General features: G+C 31.7%; 2 protein-coding genes across 2 annotated transcripts in view; both read right to left on the bottom strand.

The window, feature by feature from the left end:
* LOC105340291 (uncharacterized) overlaps positions 1 to 21,581 on the bottom strand; it is a 754,579-nt gene that overhangs the window by 383,667 nt on the left and 349,331 nt on the right. The window contains exons 6-9 of the mRNA XM_066069388.1: positions 17,157 to 17,270; positions 13,966 to 14,076; positions 6,721 to 6,765; positions 6,456 to 6,560 (exon numbers count right to left, since the gene is read on the bottom strand). Coding sequence (XP_065925460.1) covers positions 6,456 to 6,560; positions 6,721 to 6,765; positions 13,966 to 14,076; positions 17,157 to 17,270 — 375 coding nt within the window. The remainder of the gene's footprint in view (positions 1 to 6,455; positions 6,561 to 6,720; positions 6,766 to 13,965; positions 14,077 to 17,156; positions 17,271 to 21,581) is intronic.
* The window catches only part of LOC105327281 (uncharacterized), a 347,963-nt gene that overhangs the window by 286,980 nt on the left and 39,402 nt on the right, over positions 1 to 21,581 (bottom strand). The gene's annotated exons all lie outside the window — the stretch shown is intronic.

Below are 21,581 nucleotides of genomic sequence, written 5' to 3'. Positions count from 1 at the left end.
CCTAGGGATTTCTTTTTCTGTTCTACATATTAAAGTTATTGCTAAAAGGCATCTAATGGTCAAATAAAAAAAAACCTTTTACCTCCTGGTTTGTTCCAGGGGTTTTATCAAAGTTGATTTTTGTATGCCCAATTTCCCAGATTCGTCAGATAATGGCTATTTTTTATTTGACAAAAGCGGAAAAGGTGATCTAAATAGTATTATTAAAACATTCAGACATATTTAAGTAATAAAAAAATATATAACATCACATATTAAGGGTCATTGATATAAAATACATGGTTACTGTCTGAAATATATGAATTTAGCTATATTTAGGCGGGTTAAGAAAACGTGACCGAAGGCTAGGCTTGCTGAACCCTCTTCACGTTTTCGACCCGAGCCCAAATATAGCTTATACTTCGAAACATTTATGTTTATTCCACAATATAACATTATTTTTACGCATCAAACGAGATATTTTCAACAATTTTCGCTGAATATCTGCAGTTGAAACTATCACGCCATGGCGTCAACCAAGCAAAAAGATGACGTCACAATACAAATGAAACGCTGCGCGAAAGCGTGCGTACTCGTTCTGTACTCGGCCTCGTTAAGTCACCTTTAAGCTGAGCTTATAAGTCCTTAATGTTCAAACTTCTTTAGGTCACCTTTAAGCCATCTTTAAGCTACCTTTAAGCATCTTTAAGGGCATTTACGCTCCCTTTAAGTTGTCTTTAAACCATCTTTAAGTTCCCTTTAAGTCAAGTTTGGTCAAAGTGAACAATAAAAACATATGTTAAATGCAAAAGCTCCTTTATAGGGAGGGGAGGGGGTGATCTGAGTGATGATATAATTTCAAAAGAAGGGGGGGGGGGTTCCAGGCGGTTTTAATTGTCGCTCCATTAAACACATATCGCTATCATCAACAACGCTCCGATGGACACAGATTGCCGTTATAAGATTCTTTATAATTTTTTTTTGTTTTCGTTTCAAAGAAGATGGGGGAATAAGATGGCGCAAATGCCCATTCGGTTTAGTAGTGAAATACAATTTTAAATTTATTTTTCCCCAATCAGATCTATTCAAATATATTATAATACAACTTTGCGAAAGCAAAATTTCTAACTATAGTCAGTTTTTAATATATTTAACAAAAAAAAAAGAAAAATGAAATTAAAAATTTTGAAAATTTTTAAATTCATCCAGTCAATTCAAAATGATGTCATTAGACGCAGAATTCTGAGCACAACTTAGATATCATGTTTTAAAATTAGTCTGAGGTCATTTAAACGCGATTTAAATGAGTTTAAAATTTTTAAAAAATTTAAAATTCATTCGATCAATTCGAAAAAGATGTCATTAGACGCTGAATTGTAAGCGCAGCTTCAATATTACATTTAAAAAATAGTCCGAGGTCAATTTATAAAGATTTAATTAAATTTAATTTTTTTTTAAAAATTTAAAATTTATTAAATCAATTCGAAAAAGATGTCATCAGACGCAGAATTGTAACTGCAACCTGGATATCATATTTTAAAATTAGTTTGAAATCATTTTAACACGATTTAATTAAATTTCAAATTTTTAAATAAATTAAATTTCATCTAATTTATTCGAGAAAGATTTCATCGGACACAAAATTGTAAGCGCAACTTAGATATTATATTTTGAAATTAGTCTGAGGTCATTTTATTACGATTTAATTAAATTTAAAATTTTCAAAAAAATTAAATTTCATCCCATCAATTTGAAAACGATTCTATTAGACGCAGAATTAAAGTGCAACTTAGATAATATGTTTTAAAATTAGTCTGAGGTCATTATAACACATTCACTGAGTTTTGAAATTTAGCTTCCCTACTCGGAATTTCCGAACAATGATTTTCCTCGTGAGGCTAGATGTTCATGTCATCTATCATTTCTGAAAATTTCAGCTTCTTATCTTTGCTAGTTTTTGAAGAAATGTGTGGACAAGGAGAATTCGTCAAAAACGTGTCCTATATTTTGACCCCAGCTAGCTTCCGTACTCGGAATTTCCAGACAATGATTTTCCTCGTGAGGCTAAATGTTCATGTCATCTATCATTTCTGAAAATGTCAGCTTCCTTTCTTTGCTCGTTTTTTGAGGAAATGTGTGGACAATGAGTATTCGTCAAAAATGTGTCCTATATTTTGACCCCAGCTAGCTTCTGTACTCGGAATTTCCGGACAATGATTTTCCTCGTGAGGCTAGATGTTTATGTTATCTATCATTTCTAAAAATTTCAGCTTCCTATCTTTGCTCGTTTTTGAGAAAATGTGTGGACAAGAACTTTTTAAAAAATAACAAAATGGCGGATAACTTCAAACCGGAAGTTTTTTTTACACAATAAAAAAAAGGGATCAAGTTTATATAATAATAGATCGATGCTGAAAATTTGACAAAAATCGGACCACCCATCTCCGAGAAATCTTCTGCACAAAAATTGTAAAGAAAAAAAAAGGAAAAAAAAGTGAAAAAAAAAAACATTACAATAATAGAAGGGTCTTCCGCTGAAGACGGAAGACCCTAAAAATATTGTCGGAAATTTTGGTGGTATCGAACCCATAACATAAAAACCCTAGATATATACGGTTAGCTTATGCCAGGTACTCTAACCACTGAGTCATTTCAGACACAACAATGTCGGCTTTTTAAATATTATGTGTGACTAAGGTCACGAATTACCGGACTTGTATTATTTTTTCAATACGTTCAGTTGGTGGGATACAAAATGATATTTCTAATGTATAGGGGGTCATCTCTCCACGTTTTTGTTGATTGAAATCGGTTTGTTTTCCATTAGACCTTAATTAGACTATGAGAAAAATATGGAGCACAGACCCACTCTATAAAAGAAAATGCCTTGAAGTTCTAAAAAAATGACAATATTTGCAGGTTTTGATACGTATACGCCTGTTTGAGTCAACGTATTCCAAGTATTGAACATACCTACAGGTTACAAATCAATGATTCGTTAAATTTATATTGTTTTAAATGATTTAAAAAAAAACTATCGGATTTGTTGATACTTTAATTTTTTAGTAGCCTGTCCGACCGCGTATAGGCTTTTTACACGCCTTATTCACTTATCTTCTTATTTAAAATTATTGTAGGGGTGAGCACAGTCTCTGTATCTAAATTTGTGCATGAAATTATATTTAAGTATGTTTGTTTCCTATTATAAATTAAACGGTGAAAAAAAATCTTTCTCTCTCTCTCTCTCTCTCTCTCTCTCTCTCTCTCTCTCTCTCTCTCTCTCTCTCTCTCTCTCTCTCTCTCTCTCTTAGTTCATCCGGTTATTAAACAAAATAAAGATAATGAACAAAAACTGCATGATTTAATTTAATAATCGGTTGAAGGTATGTATTTTTTTCCAATTTTCATTATTTCTAGGTATAATTCTAGATCTGCTAGATACATGTTAAAGATGAAAAGACTCTCAACTGCCTTTGTTATATCGGGCAGGATATTACTGCTTTGTTTGTCTAGACATAGTTTTGTTTGTTTGTGTATATCTAATTAAAGTCTATTGTCTGTCTAACTTAAGAAAACCCCTGGAACTAACATAGAATATACAAGATGTACACAACAGTTGTGTCGTGTGCCCAGGTGCACGTTTGTGTATATCTAATTAGAGTCTATTGTTTGTCCAACTAAAGAAAACCCCTGAAATTAACACTGAATATACAAAATATACACAACAGTTGTGTCGTGTGCCCAGGTGCAAGTCAGGGTTTCTAAAGGCGTTGAAATCTTAGTATGTACGTGTATACGATAAGTCTAGTAAAATAAAATAAAATTTACATTTGTAATTCCTTTTCAGAGTATTATAACTCTGGGTTTCAAAAATGTTACGTCTACAAATTAAAGATACATGTATGTACGAGTAAATGTAGAGGCTAATTAATGCCTGTACCGGTGATCATAAATAGGGGTTAATTGTTTAAATATATGTATAAGAGTAAATATGTCACATACCCGGCCTGGTACATTTTACAATAAGGCCTAATAGTTTCAATGCATTTAATAAAAGAAATTATTTCATCTTCTTCCTTGCATTTTATTTAGCTATGAATTAGATGAACGTTTATCTAATCAGTTTAAATTTATTTACTAAGTAAGCCTAACGGTTTCCATTAAGGTATAATATTTTTTTTTTCACTGAAGACCAATATTTCCGTATTCCATTCTACATATATGCATGCATGTAATTTATAAATTAGATATGATTGATTGTTACAATTTGAATGGAAGTCAAAATCTGTTCAAGTAAAAAATACACATTGAATACATTGATTCAATATCCACAGATATAGTTGCCGTGGCGCAGAGGAAGTGAGGTGATGCTGGCAAACGAAGGGTACCGGGTTCGATCCTCGTCTTGGGCGTTGGATTATTTTTTTGTTTCATTTTATTTTCTAGAACAAAAACCGTTTTTAATACCTTTTCTATCATTATCATAAAGTTAATATATTTTGTTGTTTAATTAAGCACAATATTTAATTAAAAGATTCTTAATGGCTTAACGGTGGCTTAAAGGTAGCTTAAAGGTGGATTAAAGAAGTTTGGACATTAAGGACCTATAAGTTGTCCTTAAAGGTGGCTTAAAGGTGGCTTAAAGATAGTCTTTAAGCTGCCTTTAAGCCATCTTTACGCTTTCTTTAAGTCATCTTTAAGCATAACATATAGCTTAAAGGTGGCTTAAAGATCGTCTTTAAGCTATCTTTAAGGAGAACTTAAACTATCTTAAAGGAGAACTTAAAGATGGTCATTCATCCTGTGAAAACGACAATGGCGGGAAAAAAGGTAAATTTTATGATGTCGTATTTTTAAAGGGCCGTATTAGGCTCAAACCATATATAGTCCTTGCAAAAGTCAGAGCAATCACATTTTGTTCCAGTGTTTCATACAAACCTTAAAACAGGGATCTAGGCGTGGATACAATGTCTTTTTTTAGAATGCAAAACTAAACAAATTTTAATAGAATGTGAATCAGGAAAGAAAAGATATAAAAGTCAGATAACAACAAAGTTCAAAAGGAAAAAATAATACTTATTGTTTACACTTTAGATCAAATTAAACACGACTTTAAACACAACGGATCTATTTATTTAGAGAATGTGTATTACACACTGCCTCGTTTAACTTCATGTAAAGTTTAACTTAAAGACACATTTTCATTGAAATATTTTAGTGGTTATTTCAATCGTATCGTCAAAGTTGTTTATTTTTCAAACACTATATATATGCATTTGACATGATTTTCAAAATTAAAAAAAATATCTAATTCTAAATCTAAATAAACTTTTAACTAAGATGGGATTTTGTTATTATTTTTTGGACTAAAAAATCAAGAAACCCATCCGTTTCTTGTCAGACATATGCCAGAATAAAAAAAACCTCATAATTCGAGATTTGGGCTTAAAATATGGATGTCGAATATTTAGTATTAGGATAAATGTTAACTGGATTTAAATATTAATCTTCGTAATTAGTCCTACGCATAAATAAAATAAGTCACAATGTGATCCTTTTGTTTTCCTCTGCACGGTGTTAGTAAATATCCACTATAGAAGCCTTTAAGTTAATGATTTGAAAATTTTCCACCTTAGTCCACATTTATATAGATAGCAAAGTCTTTAGTACATAATTGGGATTGAAATTACAGGAAGCTAAATTGCAGCATTATAATTACTAACCTAAACTGATCTTTATTCCTAACTTATTTCTAAATAGGTATTTCATTTACGTATAACTTTGATGTAAGAAGGAATCTTGGATAGCATTTTTAAGCCTCTCTGATATAAAAGGTTTTGTTTTATTTTGATTTTCTATATTTTTGTTCAAGTTGGGTTTATTAGTGAAAGTCATATTAAGTGACGGACAAGTGTGACCGAGTGTGGATGTGAAAGTGGTGAAAATATACAATCTAGTTTGTTCATTTGTTAATAAATTTCATCAGTTCAAAATGTCTCAACTGTTTTGTAGAAACGCTTGGCTCATCCACGGTACAATAGTATTATCACATTTTGTAAAAGTGTCATTGTTAAGAAGAAGGTGTAGAGTATTTATCATGTAGTTCTATGATGAATTTTAACACCTCAAGGTCCCCAGATTAATTTAGGGGTCACGGATTTATTAATGTACAATTTTTACTTTACACAAATCATGAATATAAATATTTTAATTTATTGTGATGTAGTTTTTGAGGAAGTATTTCACAGGGTTTATTCAGAAAGGATTCTAAATATTGTTTCTGCTATGTAGTCTTTCCTTTTCATAAAGATAATGTGTACCACGTTATTTTTAATTTGACCAAGTAGCAGTAAAGAAAAGGTAAAATATTTGGATTTTTTTAGAAGAACGGCAGGATCAGCGATATGTTATCAGAGAAGCGTGGTATCAGAAGGTTTGTTTGCAGAAGACAATTATCTGACTTGCTACTATCAAACCTTTTGCAATTGTTCCTGTTATATCATGTTGATTGATTTTGATAGATATTGAATGCTCCTCCTCCTCACCCTTCTCCTCATCCTCCTTTTCCTCCTCTTTATTACCTACGAATTAAGCAAAAAAGATAAAAAGTGAAAGACAAATATGCATTTTCAATATAATTTCTGAGATTTTAATATCTTGATAATTTACAAATAAAAAAAAATGTGTTATTGTTTCATGCTGCAGATGATATATGAATTATAAGCCATATTGAACACATACCTTGTATAGCTAATGTTTCTTTCTTTTTCTTTTCTTCTTCATTAACTTAAAATTAAATTGAAAAGATAGAAAGTAGAAGACAAATATGTATTTTTATTTAATTTTCCGCGATTTTTTTTTTATTTACAGATTAAAACATTCGCTAGTGTTTGAACCTTCCCAACTAATTCCCCGCAAAAGTCGATGTCTTTTTGCTGCTGAAATTATATAAATAACACTACTAAGTCATAAAAGTACTGATATTCCTAATTTTTACTGATAAACGTAGACGTTTACTAACAATGTACTGACACTACTGATAAACTTAGAAAAGTACTGACTTTTTTACTGACGGTACTGAGAAACTTAGAAAGTACTGATAAAGTTAAACTGGACTGATAAACTTAGTACTGACACTTTTTACTGACGGTACTGACAAACTTAGAGAAGTACTGACAAGTACTGATATGTATTGAATTCATTGTTCTTACTCCCGCTAGAGCTTAAAGGACGTGAAATTGTATTAAATAATGTATTTTGAATTATAATAAAGTATTAAATGATTATTTGTAAAACCTATAAATGACATTTTTCTTGAAAGAAAATGTTAATTTTATATGTAATTTTATAAGTGGAGAAAAAATTGAGCCAAGTTCTGAAAAATACTGGCCCCGTTGTTTTTACTATTACTGAATAAAATTGTATCTGATGTTTTTTCTTGTATGTTATTTTTCCACATTTATTAATTAAGCCACCTAGATACAGTGTAAAATTTATATTTACTGATATTAATTTTGAAGCAATAACTGGGTCTGTTAAATTTAATTTGTTTAATGTTAATAAAATAATGATCATAAAAATCGTCAAAACTAGATACGACCTCGTTACGAGTAACGAATAGGTCTTCCGTCCGATTTAAAAAAAAAATTAAATGATACCATAAAATATTGATACAATTTCATAATTAACACCCCCCTCCCCCCAAAAAAAAATATTGAATAAAAATCCCTAATTACGTCAAACATGGGCCTGACGATGCATTTTTTCAAACCGATAATGTAGTGTTCAACAACTGTGATTCTATAATGCATAACAAAATATTTATCGTTTTCAAGTTATTCGTAATAGACTTTACGAGTTTCTTGGTTCCTAATTAAAGGGGCCAGCCCCTTTTTCTTGATTTTATTGGAAAGAACTTTTGATTTTCTACCACTTTTGTTATATATTATTTAACAAAATATCAACTGATAAAATGATTCAGATCAAAACGTATGAAAATTTTGAATGAAAACTCGTACCCAATTTTCGTGCCTAAGCGATTTCAATGAAATGGTGCCACTGGCGTAAAACAATATAATAGTGCACAACTTCAAACTATAGACTACCTATCCTGAAAATTTCGTATTCATATCTTGAATATATTCTGAGATCAGCTCTGCACAACATAGAAAATACGCCGTAACTCGGTACCGGAAGTGACGATTTCAAAATTAAAAAAAATGTCTAGAATTAAGACCTCTGGCAATCATCTGTGAAAAAATGGTCAAAATCGGCTGAATAGTTTCTGAGAAATCGCGTGCACAAAATTTGTGGAGAAAAATAATAACGAGTGACGAGTAGGTCTTCCGTTCAATTTTTAAACAATACAATTAAATATCAATGAAATTCCAGAATCCCCCCTCAACCATTCCCTTTCAGATAATGTATTTGATTGTCAATATCCTTTTAAATGCGAAACAAAGTGCTTTGCTTTTTCACATACAGTACAATAAAGATTTAAGATTTAAGTCCTCTTAGATCCCTAATTACGTCATCAATGAGCAATCAGTTTTAGTAACTGATATTGTTACGATCAACAACTTTGTTTCTATAATACTAGTATGTAACAAAAATCTTTATCGTTTTAAAGGTATGTGTAAAAGACTTTACGAGTGTCTTGGTTCCTAATTTAAGGGGCCAGCCCCTTTTTCATGAATGCATTCGAAAGTTCTCACGAATACCGACATTTTGTGTTCTTACGCCTATCTTAAATTGTTGATCATTTTTTTTGATAAAAATGATTGAATATTTTAGGGGCCAGCCCTCTAGATCCTTAATGGGGACACACATTGGTCTGTTGATTAGTGTAATCGATTAGAATCATCAATGGAGACAGTTTCTCTTCTACAAAGTTTAACAAAATACGTCTCCTTCTCTATATATATTGCGTCAAAGTTTAAGTACTTTGGCCCCTAAAAATCCCTAATTACGTTAGAAATGGGCGTGGCAATGATTTTACATGATATATATTGTTACGATCAACAACTTTGCTTCTACAATGAATTAGAAAATCTTCTCATTTTAAGGTTATTTGTAATAGAGTTTACCAGTGTATTTCTTGATTTGGTTGGAACGGTCTTAAGAATACAAACATTTTTTTGTTTTTACACTCATCTGAAATTGTTGATCATTTTTGAGATACAAATGATTGAATATTTTAAGGGCCAGCCCTCTAGATCCTTACTGGGGACAGAAATTGGTGTTTTGATTAATGGAATCGATTAGAATCATCAATGCACAAATTTTCTCTTCTACATGTACAATGCTTACCAAAATATGTCTCCTTCTCTAGATAAATTGCGTCAAAGTTTAAGTACTTTGGACCCTAAAAATCCCTAATAATGTAATAAATGGGCGTGGCAATGCTTTTACCTGATTCTTATTGTTACAGTCAATAACTTCGCTTCTATAATCTATTGCAAAATCTTCATCATTTTTAAGTTATTTGTAATAGAGTTTACGAGTGTTTTTGGCCCCTAAAAAAAGGGGGCACGCCCCTATTTCTTGATTTTGTTGGAAAGAACGTTTGATGCTTTACCACTTTTGTTATATATGTTTTAACAAAATATCAACTAATAAAGAGGTACAGATCAAAAAGTATGAAAATTTTGATTAAAAATTGGTACCCAATTTTCGTGCCTAACCGAGCTCCAAGAAATGGCGCCACTGACGTAAAACAACATAATAGTGCACAACTTCAAACTATAGACTACCTATCCTGAAAATTTCATAGTCATAACTCTGATAGTTTCTGAGATAAAGTCTGCACAAAATAGGTCGTAACAAAATAGAAAATCGGCCGTAACTCGGTACCGGAAGTGACGATTTCAAAATTTCAAAAAAAGTCTAGAATTATGAACTCTGGCAATCATCTGTGAAAAAATGTTTGAAATCGGTCAAATAGTTTCTGAGAAATCGCATGCACAAAATTTGTGGAAAAAAAATAATAATAAGAAACAGTACGAAAACAATAAAGTCTTCCGTTGGAAACGGAAGACCTTAATTAAAAAAAAAATGTAATATGGGGCTTTACTTGGTACACATAAAATCGTGTTGTACAAATAGGAAGGGATAGAATTAGAGTTGGATGTTTGCAAATGACTTGAAATGCCAGAGTTTTGTTTTTTTTATTTTCAGACGTTAAACATGTTTTATTTCAATGTTTTCCCATATGCAGATATTTACATTGGCAGATATGTGTTCTTATATAAACCCGTAAAATTGCGAAAACGTTCAATTCTGTATGAACTTTTGCATAACGCCACAATGATCATAGCACGCGCTTATCGCGTGTCGCATGGGTAATTGTAAACTTAAAATATCGGTAATTTTAACAGTTCTGAACGAGTTGTATCTTTCAAAACTTAAATATAAGTAAGAAATATCAATGTAAAAAAGTCACCAGGACATGCAATCGGTTGTTACGTAATCAAATCTACTAAGAAGCCCTTCGGGCTTTACAGGATTTGATCACGTGATTTCACTAAATATTACATTAGTAATCAGGTCATTTGATCACGTCATTTCATCAAAGATTACATTAGTAACATTAAATACAATTATATTTGTAGTTTTACAATATATATTTATGCTGAGTTTATTCCATAAGGGCAGTATTTCTAAAATTTTAATGTATACATGTAGATTTCTTTCTGCATCTTATTTGCAAAAAGAGCTTAATATCGTCAGAGCTCACATTAATTTTTTTTTAAATAGTGTTTTGTAAGCAACATTCTGAAAAGAATTCTGTACTGAAGCCACTGTACTGAGGTATCAGCACTTGTTTTAAAACATTCTTTGAAGAACTCTTTAAATAAAACATTAATTTCTAGTTCCATGGATAATTCACTTTTCCATTTCTGAATGGAATTTGATATAACATCTTTACTATGAATAAGATTACACACAATTTTCGAAAATTTTCAAACAATAAAACATACTCAAAGTAAAATGGAATGTTTAGATAGTGATCTTTTTTAACATAAGATCTTTTTATACACTGATATCTAACGAAACTAGATTTTGCATTAATGACACTGTTGTAAAGCATTGTACATATATTAGACAGCTTAAAATATTGTACAAAATCACGCTGTTTCAAACTTTGACCATATTCATTTAGAAAGTTACCTATAATTGTAATACCATGTTTATAACCATTGTAAATAAAATTTGATGCGGGATACAACGTACGGCGAACCGGTAGTCAGACTTTCTGCGCTAAAAAAGATCAACTATTACAAGGTTTATGGTAAAATGAAATCAATATGTTACCTTTATAACAAACATTTGTACAGTTTGTACACAGAGAGAGAGAGAGAGAGAGAGAGAGAGAGAGAGAGAGAGAGAGAGAGAGAGAGAGAGAGAGAGAGAGAGAGAGAGAGAGAGAGAGAGAGAGAGAGAGTGAGAGAGTGAGTTTGCATTGATTTTGAATTAAAAGTTACAAATAGTTTACCCAGAAATCGATTTCTCAATTCTCAATAAGTTCACAAGCAATCCTTATTAATTTTCAATGTATGTATGTTTTGTATTATGTATAGTTTTTTAGATAAACTTAGAGCGGTCAATTTAATCTTTTATCCATCAATATCTTATTTTACACCAGATCAATTGACAAAGAATCCAAAACACATATCTAACAACTGATTGATTGAAGTTAAAAGTTTTCAAAGGAGATGATGTTTACATTTTTATATAATAGCACTGTACGCAGCCCTTCTTGACAACTTCAAGTGCACGGTAGCGAGATTGGGAACAATGACTGACATACACACGTGTACATGTATAAATACACTCACTTCCTAAGATCTGAATGGCCCGTAAGTGATTATATAAAAGCTACTGTACACAGTCCTTCTTGACAATTTTCTGTGCACGGTAGCGAGGCTGGAAACAATGAGGTGACAGAGACATATGTTCTTGTATATACACACATGTCCTAAGATCTGAATGCTTGGTACTGCTAACCAATAATGCAATATATTGTTTTACATGTGTAACAACCCTGAATACCCCCCCTCCCACCCCCAGTTTTTCAAGTAAGGAAAACAGAATTTGAAAATTTTAATTCAACAGTTCTAAGAACTTTAAACAGCATTTGGCACAGTGATATGAACTAAAACTTAATTGCTAATTTTAAACAGGAAACACTGTTTTTAGATCATGCATTTGTGTACTACCCGTTACCGGCATTTGTATACGATACATTCATTAATCATTTATTAACTGTATCATTGCTTTATATGTACATGTATGAAAACAATTGTATACAATAATGCATATAGATACAGAACTGGAGAATTCACACTGTGAAAAGTTAAAAGTGCCAAAGAACGGAACTAATCCTACCTTCCGAAAATATCAACTCTCTTTCTCTCTATGCATCAATAAACAAAGCAAACATGTCAAAATATATGTGATCATTTCGATCGGTGTGTGATTATTTTGATTTGCTAATTATGTAGTGTTATTATGCGCTTTAACTCGGGCATGTTACATGGCCCCTCCACTTGTCTTTTTTTTTTTTTTTACAAAACACGGTAATTTGTTCAAATACAAGTAATGAGATATATAAGCGGTTTATCGATATTCAAGTCTAACTTGATTTGTGTCAATGTTGAGTCAGATTTTTAGATAAAATCTAGTCACCCCAAGCTTCAATGTAGATGGATAGGGTTAAATTCTAGATATATAGTATTTCACAAAGACAAAATAACAGATAAACACGTTCGGCCTCTGTCATAGGCGCTTCAAGCTTACAGCGATCAGAGGTACACGGAAACACGGCGCTTTGATTTACTAGAATGTAAAATACGTGGACCCCAAAATCATTACTTTTAAAAGTGTATAAATATTGTTTATGTTTTCCGGGGGGGGGGGGGGGGGGGGGTTGAGCAATATCTAATATTTATGCAAATGTAAGAAATTAGATTTGTCGATGGAGGGTGCAAGGGGGGGGGGGGGTGTCAAGATTCCCCGTAAATCTGCAGACGGGTAATACGGGTAGTCGAATGCTATGTTTTGTTATAGGTGATGAAGTTTTTTTATGTTTAATTCAAAAGTGTCAGTTTTTTAAGGACTTTTCGTTTCTAAATAATTATTAAACCTAATGCTAACTACATAAATATAATAAAATCCGACAGTGTCTTTTTTTTTTAAATAAGGCTCAATTTCTCCCTCACTTATAAAACTACATATAAAGTTGACATTTTCATTTAAGGAAAATGTTATTAATAAGTTTATTAATTTTTTATTTTTAATTATAATTCACAATACATTATTTAATACAATTTCACACCTTTTAAGCTCTAGCGGGAGTACGAACAATGGTGTCAGTACTTAGCTAAGTTTTTCAGCAACATCAATAAAACGTGTCAGTACTTCTCTGAGTTTATCAGTACTGTCTAAGTTTGTCAGTACTTATTCAAGTTCCTCAGTACTGTCAGTAAAAACGTCAGAACTTTTCTAATTTCATCAGTAATGTTATTACATTTTGAATTATTTAATTCTAGTTGTAACACGTTTTCTGATTGGTTGAAAAGTTGATTTTATATCGTATAAAGAATGTTACCTACGTCATAGTAAGACTTACGTCAAAAACGTATCAATCCGCCTGACGTTATGTTTGAATTTTGTACAATTTGATGTCATTTTATAGATCAATTGACCGTTTTTATCAACAATTGATAGCAAATAAATTAGATTATAAGGAATGAATTCAATATTTTTTAGTTTTATACGATATAAAATGGTTTGGAACAGTTTACGCGTTTTTATAAACCGCTTCGCGGTTTATAAAGCGTAAACTGCCCCAAACCATTTTATATCGTATAAAACTATAAAATATTGAATTCATTCCTTAAGTAAATGTATCAATTTATCAGTAAAAAATGGGAATGTCAGTACTTTTATGACTTAGTAGTGTAATATGCTATGTTGCACTAATACCTTGTTCAATTAAGACTGCATTATCACGTTTATCCGTTTGAATCAGTGGTAACAGTTCAGAGGTTGTTTCTGTTTGTTGTTCTTCGTCATCACTTTTCCGGAGTTGAATACCTAGATATTGAAGAATGCATAATAATTGCATTTACTAAATTTGTTTTTGTTTTCAGTACTATGTGCACTTATTTCATTGTTTACAATTTCATATATTTTTATATCCTTAAGTGCTAAGTAAATTTTATGAATTTAATTTAACAAATGATAGGAGAAATTGTTCCGAAGGATGCGGTTTAAATAGCCGACAAATAGCTGACAACCCCCCCCCCCCCCACACACACACTAAAAATTGTCAAGAAGGGCTGTGTACAGTAGCCATTATATAATCGCTGACTGGCCATTCAGATCTTAGGAAGTGAGTGTATATATACATGTACACGTGTGTCTGTCACCTCATTGTTCCCTATCTCGCTACCGTGCACTGCAAGTTGTCAAAAAGGGCTGTGTACAGTAGCAATTATATAACCGCTGACCGTGTAATAAAAAGTCAACATTCTTTCCTTTTAAAACTTCAAATTCAATCAATCAGTTGTTAAATATGTGTTTTAGATTTTTTGATCAATTGGTCTGGTGTTAAATAAGACATTGATGGATAAAAGATTAAATTGACCACTCTAAGTTATTCAAAAAACATTATACATAATACAAACATATGCATTCATAAAAATTAATTAGGATTGCTTGTCAACTTATTGAGAATTGAGAAATCGATTTCTGGGTAAACTATTTGTAACTTTTAATTCAAAATCAATGCAAACTTTCTCTCTCTCTCTCTCTCTCTCTCTCTCTCTCTCTCTCTCTCTCTCTCTCTCTCTCTCTCTCTCTCTCTCTCTCTCTCTCTTTCTCATGCTTTATTAAAAAAGAAAACCAATGGTAATCATCGATTGCAGTTATATGATTAAGATATAATAAGTTAGTATCTTATCTAATTTACTTCCCGCTAAATAGAATCAAGATACATTTCATCGAGACTATGTTATTCTATGCATCATTAAACAAAGCAAACATGTCAAAATATAGGTGATCATTTCGATCGGTGTGTGATTATCTGCACGTGCTAATTATGTTATGTTACCTGGCTCCTTCACTTGTTTTGTTGTTTTTTTACAAAACACGGTATTTTTTCAAATATTAATAATGATATATGTAAACAGTTTATCAGTATAAACAAGTCCAACTTGATTTGTGTCAATGTGGAGTCAATTTGTTTAGATAAAATCTAGTCTCCTCAAGCTTCAATGTAGATGGATAGGGTTCAGTTCTAGATTTATATTATTTCACAAAGACAAAATCACAGATAAACACGTTCTCTCTGTCATAACCGCTTCGAGCTTGCCGCGATCAGAAGTATACGGAAACACAGCGCTTCGATTTACTAGAACGCGGGGGTGTTAAGGAAGCATATGGGCAATATGCCGTCTTATTTTGACTGTTGTATTCAAAATCGTGAAATTAAATAATTCTTTTGAATAAGATCAAAAAACTTAGTATTATCCTTTAAAACAGATGTCAGTGGAATAAAATCGGGTAGTACATCACTGCCACATTGGTGCATTATCACGTGACAACTATAAATAGCTTACGTATATTCCTTAACATAAAATGAGATAGAACAACACTACCCCGCGGTTTCCAAAATAAAATAAACATACCAAGTGAAGGCAAAACATCTCAGTTTAATCAAAACCGCTGCTAGATTCCTATGTTTTTCCTTATTAAAAAGTTATTCATCCGGTTCTCGTAAAACCTTCCCAACGATTATAAAGTTTGCACGGAAAACGGCAAATTGCATTAAAACAACACAGAGCATGGGATTCTAGTAGCACTTTTCAATTTAAGCATTGATCAAACTAACGATACGTATACAATTTCAAGTTCAATATACGCGGAGTAGTGTTGTTCTAGTCGGATGTTTATATCGTAAACAACGACAGAGGAAAGCCTGGCCGAGAAATAAAAGCAAATTTACATACCTTTTAGCGAATGATTGATAAAACTAACATCTCCCCCAGTATTCCAATGTTCAATTCTCAATAAATCACACCACAATACTTTATTAGAGTTCTTAGAGTAGTTATATTTTGAATATGTTTACAATGCTTTCCGATCAAATTCACACGACATTAAACTTTTATTTATAACGTCATCAATGTGTAAATCTACGTAATACAAACTAATTTCTGGCAAAAATTGTCTTCAGTATTTTTTATTTGTTTTTTGGTCTACGTTTCGTTGCTTATATATTTGAATATGTACATAATAACTAAGATTTGTGATTTCACGGAATTACATGTAATTCAGATTCCATATGCTTCCTTAACACCCCCGCGAATGTAAAATGCGTAGACCCAAAATCATAACTTTTAAAAAAGTAGAAATATTGTTTAAGTTTTTCGGGTGTGTGTGTGTGTGGGGGGGGGGGGGGGGGGAGTTCTGAGCAATATCTAATATTTATGCAAATGTAAGAAATTAGATTTTTCCATGGAGGGTGCAAGGGGGGGGGGGGGGGGCAAGTTTCCCCGTAAATCGGCGGGCGGGTAATACGGGTAGTCGATTGGTAATAGCTATGTTTTGTTATGAGTGATCAAGTTTACTGATTTTTAGCTCAATAGTGTCAATTTTTTTTACTGACTTTTCGTTTCTAAATAATTATTAAACCTAATGCTAACAACATAAATATAATAAAATCCGACAGTGTCTTTTTTTTTTTTTAAATAAGGCTCAATTTCTATTTCACTTATAAAATTACATATAAAGTTGACGTTTTCATTTAAGGAAAATGTTATTAATAAATTTAATAATTTTTTATTTTTAATTATAATTCACAATACATTATTTAATACAATTTCACACCTTTTAAGCTCTAGCGGGAGTACGAACAATGGTGTCAGTACTTAGCTAAGTTTTTCAGCAACATCAATAAAACGTGTCAGTACTTCTCTGAGTTTATCAGTACTGTCTAAGTTTGTCAGTACTTTTTCAAGTTCCTCAGTACTGTCAGTAAAAACGTCAGAACGTTTCTAATTTCATCAGTAATGTTATTACATTTTGAGTAAATGTATCAATGTATCAGTAAAAAATGGGAATGTCAGTACTTTTATGACTTAGTAGTGTAATATGCTATGTTGCACTAATACCTTGTTCAATCAATACTGCATTATCATGTTTATCCGTTTGAATAAGTGGTGAAAGTTCTAAGGCTCTTTCTGTATGTTGTTCTTCGTCATCGCGTCTTTTCCGGCGTGGAATACCTAAATGTTGAAGAAAGCATAACAATTGCAATTACTAAATGTGTTTTTGATTTCTGTAATCTGTGCTTTTATTTCATTGTTTACAATTTTTAAACGTTATCCTCAAGTGATAAGTATGTTTTATTTTATTTAATTTAACCAATGCTAGGAGAAATTGTTCCGAAGGTTGCGGGTTTAAAAGCTGACAAAAAAAACAAAAAAAAACAAAAAAAAAACACACACACAATAATTAATTTGATTTATAAATAGAAAGAAAATGTTTTTTGAAAAAAGACAGTCTTTATTTTTGGAAATGTCTTCCTCACTATTAAACATGTTTTGTATTAATAAGGTAATGTTTTACATCCCAAGACAACGTCTTACGTAGTTCACGCTTTATTATGTCTTACGATTTAATTAAGGCATGAACGATGTATATAACAAAAGAACTAAATAGACCCAAAAAAAATGATTTATAACAAATTTATTTTTTAAAAGTGATGACTTCCGTAATCACAAAAAAAGAAATGATTGCTTTGTTAAATGATAAATCGCTGATTTTTTTCCATAAAAAATTATTTTTGTTGACCTGAGTGATTGTTCCGATGATTTTTTGAACATTAATCATTGAAATTCCATAAACATATCAAAATCCTGACTGAGATCGAAAACATGCATCAAGGCGAATAGATATACAAAGGGGGATCATTCAAACGTCATGCTATAGCAATACAATCTCTATTCTTTACGCTTAGGGACAATCATACTTATATTCTCCTCCAAAATAATCGTTAGAATTAAACTACAGTCGAAGAAAATTTATTTCATTACTTTAGAACAGTCTTTAAAAGCAGTGAATATTTTTTTCTTGAAATCAATTTTATCTGCACATGTTGCTGCAATTTCTAAATACCGATCTCAATCCATTTAACTTACAGATATCCAAAGAAACAGCACTATGCGATTTGAATATAGTTTTATCAACGGTTTGTTTATAAGAAAAACCTACGTTCACAGTGATGAAAAAATCACTAACAAGATATTTACCAATGTGATCCTGAAAAGGCCAACACGTTGTGTAGTTTAATTTTAATTAATAAAGGGCTTCAATTGGTAAGAAATATACACAATTTACAGGATTCTAAACATTCATCAATAAAAGACCTGTAATTCTCTTTAATTCGAGTGTGTGTAAGCAATATTGTCAATATATTATATGATTTAGCGAATGGAACATAAAATCATTAATCAAAATAAATAAATTCATAAACATCACTTAGAATATTTGTCAAAACATGATTTCCTGAAATCTAATTTCAGACTTTGGCTGATATTCATTATGTATGAAAAAAGCTCCAATTTTTACCCAAAATGTTTTATTTTAGCAACGGTCCTGACTTTTACAAACCCGACGGACCATCCAACTACCTTTTTGTTAAATAAGCACTTTCTCAATGTACATCTTCTTTCCTTTTTAAGCGCTAAGCGTACGCAGTACGCAAAGTGCTTACTGGCATTGCTTTTCGGGGATGCCACTTCCGAATAAGGTCGCTCAAAGAGCATACGTAATTTTATAAACAACATGTTGCAATGGGGTTCCATACAAAAGTTCACGGGCTGTGATGTCGGTAAAAAGGCAAATAATTCCTAGAACAGAATTGCCAATATATCGTGGATCTCACATTTTGTTAATCATATTGTTTATTAAAACATTTACTTAAAATACGTGATCAAACTTACAAATTGTTCATAAAATATAACTTGCAACAGTATATGCAGCTTTACCCGCGTTGTAATACACCATTTACAAAGGAGAGCGTGGGTCGGCATTTTGTAAACACAGCTTACCGATAACAAAATTGAAGCTAAAAAGGCTGGACTAATTCACACTTGACTTCACAGCTCAGGAAAATTTATAGATAACCTTGCGTTATTTGATTAGAAAACCGCATTCATAAGATAAGTAAAAAGAAACGGAGTCGAGGAAGTGTAAAGTAGTTCAAGCGAGCGAGTAAAGCAGTAGGGCCTACTGTGTAGGTTTTTTTTATTGCAATATATTACAGTATACATTGTATTGGTAGTAGGACCAATTAGAAATGTGACTCTTTAGAATTGTTTACACATATAGCAGGAACAGCTTTAATATGTTTAGTGTTGCTATTCATGATATGGTCACATACCACTATTTTTACCCCGTGCTCATTGACCAATGCAAGTAGTTCCATTCTAAAAATGTATGTATTATTTCAAAAATTCCTAGGGGTACTAAATGGTCGAATTTGGTTCCTTTTATGGCATGGATGGAAAGAAGAAGGTTTGAAAAAAAATACAGGCAGGAAAAAATTTAAAAAAATTATCTTTACAGGCGCAATAGAAAGGGTGTAAACGGGCCAATGTTTACACAAATTCCAAAGTGAAAGTGAATTTTTCATGGTAGGGGTTATTTTAGGGGCCATATCTCAGTCCCCTCTCGATTGATTTTCCTGTAGTTTGGATATGTTGTTGGACTAGTGTCATTCTATAGGTATGCTGTATTTGAACTCATTTGAGCCGGTGGAATTTTTTTTATGATTTATTTTTGTATAAAGGAATAAGAGGGAAAAATAATTGTGGTCTGTGTCCAATCAGGTCAAAGGTCAAAATCCACGTTTATCAACTTAAGTCTAATTTTTCGTTATTTTTCAAACAATTAGGATGAATAATGACATTTTGTGGGGTTCTTTTTTCAATTTTGGCAGATAATATGAAAAAATAACGGTAAAAATTGTGTGAAATGGATTTGAACGGGCTGCTACTACATGTATTATGCTTACCTATATTGGTCGGCATCATAATGATAATCCAATTAAAACACAATAATGAATTCCTTTAGCTGATCTTAACTAATCCTTTTCTGCATATGGAAAACACAGACATGTATGTATACACGCGAACCCATCTAATCAAAGAGCTGGATAAAACTAGTACCCGCTAATGATACCTGCAGACCTGTGTTGTGTACGTGACTTCAGACAAATATCAGTTATTTGTAACATGCATGCATTTTTATGACCTATTCTTTAAATCCACTTGCACCATTTTATTAGGTAAATAACAGCTTTAAGGTGGTGCAGGACACCTGCATATTGTGATGTATACTTTCTATTGAGATAAACAATAAAGTATATTAAATATTAATTAAATATTTACCCCCAAATAATGTTACCTAACATTGAAGCGCAGTGGGTTAGAGCGTTTACATGTCTGTAAGAGCATTGGGGGGGGGGGGGGTCCAAGGTGTATTTTTAGTAATTTTACAATTGATAATATAAATGAATTTTCATGGGGGAGGGGGTGTCTGGACCCCTCACTCCCACCCCTTCTCTAAATCTGTGCACACGATGATGTTCATATATATATGCACACAGAAGCAAATCTAAAACCGGTAACCGCCACGGTGAGGGGGCATAATTTAATTTTTAATTTTGTTTGTAATAACTATATAGACCGTTATACTTTCTATGACATGAAATGTTAAGATTATTGATTAACTGAAAATTCACTGCAAACAGTTCAACCCCCAATTGCACATAAAGTGCTGCTCATGTGTATTATCATATGGGAAGGGATCTCAACCTTCAGTTATGAAAATTATAATTTTTAAATGTATTACCGGAGTTTGCATGTGGCCTTCATTTTTAATTAAACTGGTACAAAACAGTGTTATTTAGAGGCAAACACTTGGTGCGGGTATTACTGTCTAATGAAAGCATCTAGTTTCCTTTTGTTTTCAATTCAGCCGGTTCAGATTTTAACTCACTATTTGTTTTTAATCCATTAATTCAACTCAGTAGCTCTGCATCAGCTGAAGGCGTATCCATTTTGAATATTGTTGTTGTTGTTCTTTTGTATTCATACGCGCCGCTTGATTTACATCATTTACATTTTTGATCAATGACACTTAACATTTTTTGATTTGAAAATGTTTTATTAAATGATAAGAAATGAAGATAATAATTTTTCTATTGATCGACGTGTCAAAGAAAAAATTAACCGGAAAACTTCATCAATGCGCGTAGCTTTAATTACAGCAACCTTGGTGCATTACGGCAAAACATTGCAATTTCATTTAAACTACATCAAGAATATTATGTTATTCCCCATAGAATATATATTCATTCATATCTGAAAACAAAAAACAAACCAAAAACAAAAAAAAAAAAAAAAAAAAAAAACAAACAAAAAAACAAAACAAAAAAAACAAACAAAAAACAAACAAACAAAATTAAAAAAAAAAAAAAAAAATGTGTTTCCATTTTATGCAATTTGCAAGAATAATGTTATGGCATACCA

Source organism: Magallana gigas, chromosome 8 (genome assembly GCF_963853765.1).
Source record: "Magallana gigas chromosome 8, xbMagGiga1.1, whole genome shotgun sequence".
Lineage (NCBI taxonomy): Eukaryota > Metazoa > Mollusca > Bivalvia > Ostreida > Ostreidae > Magallana > Magallana gigas.
The sequence above is the reverse complement of the archived record's forward strand: the minus strand, read 5'-3'. Positions and strand labels throughout refer to the sequence as shown.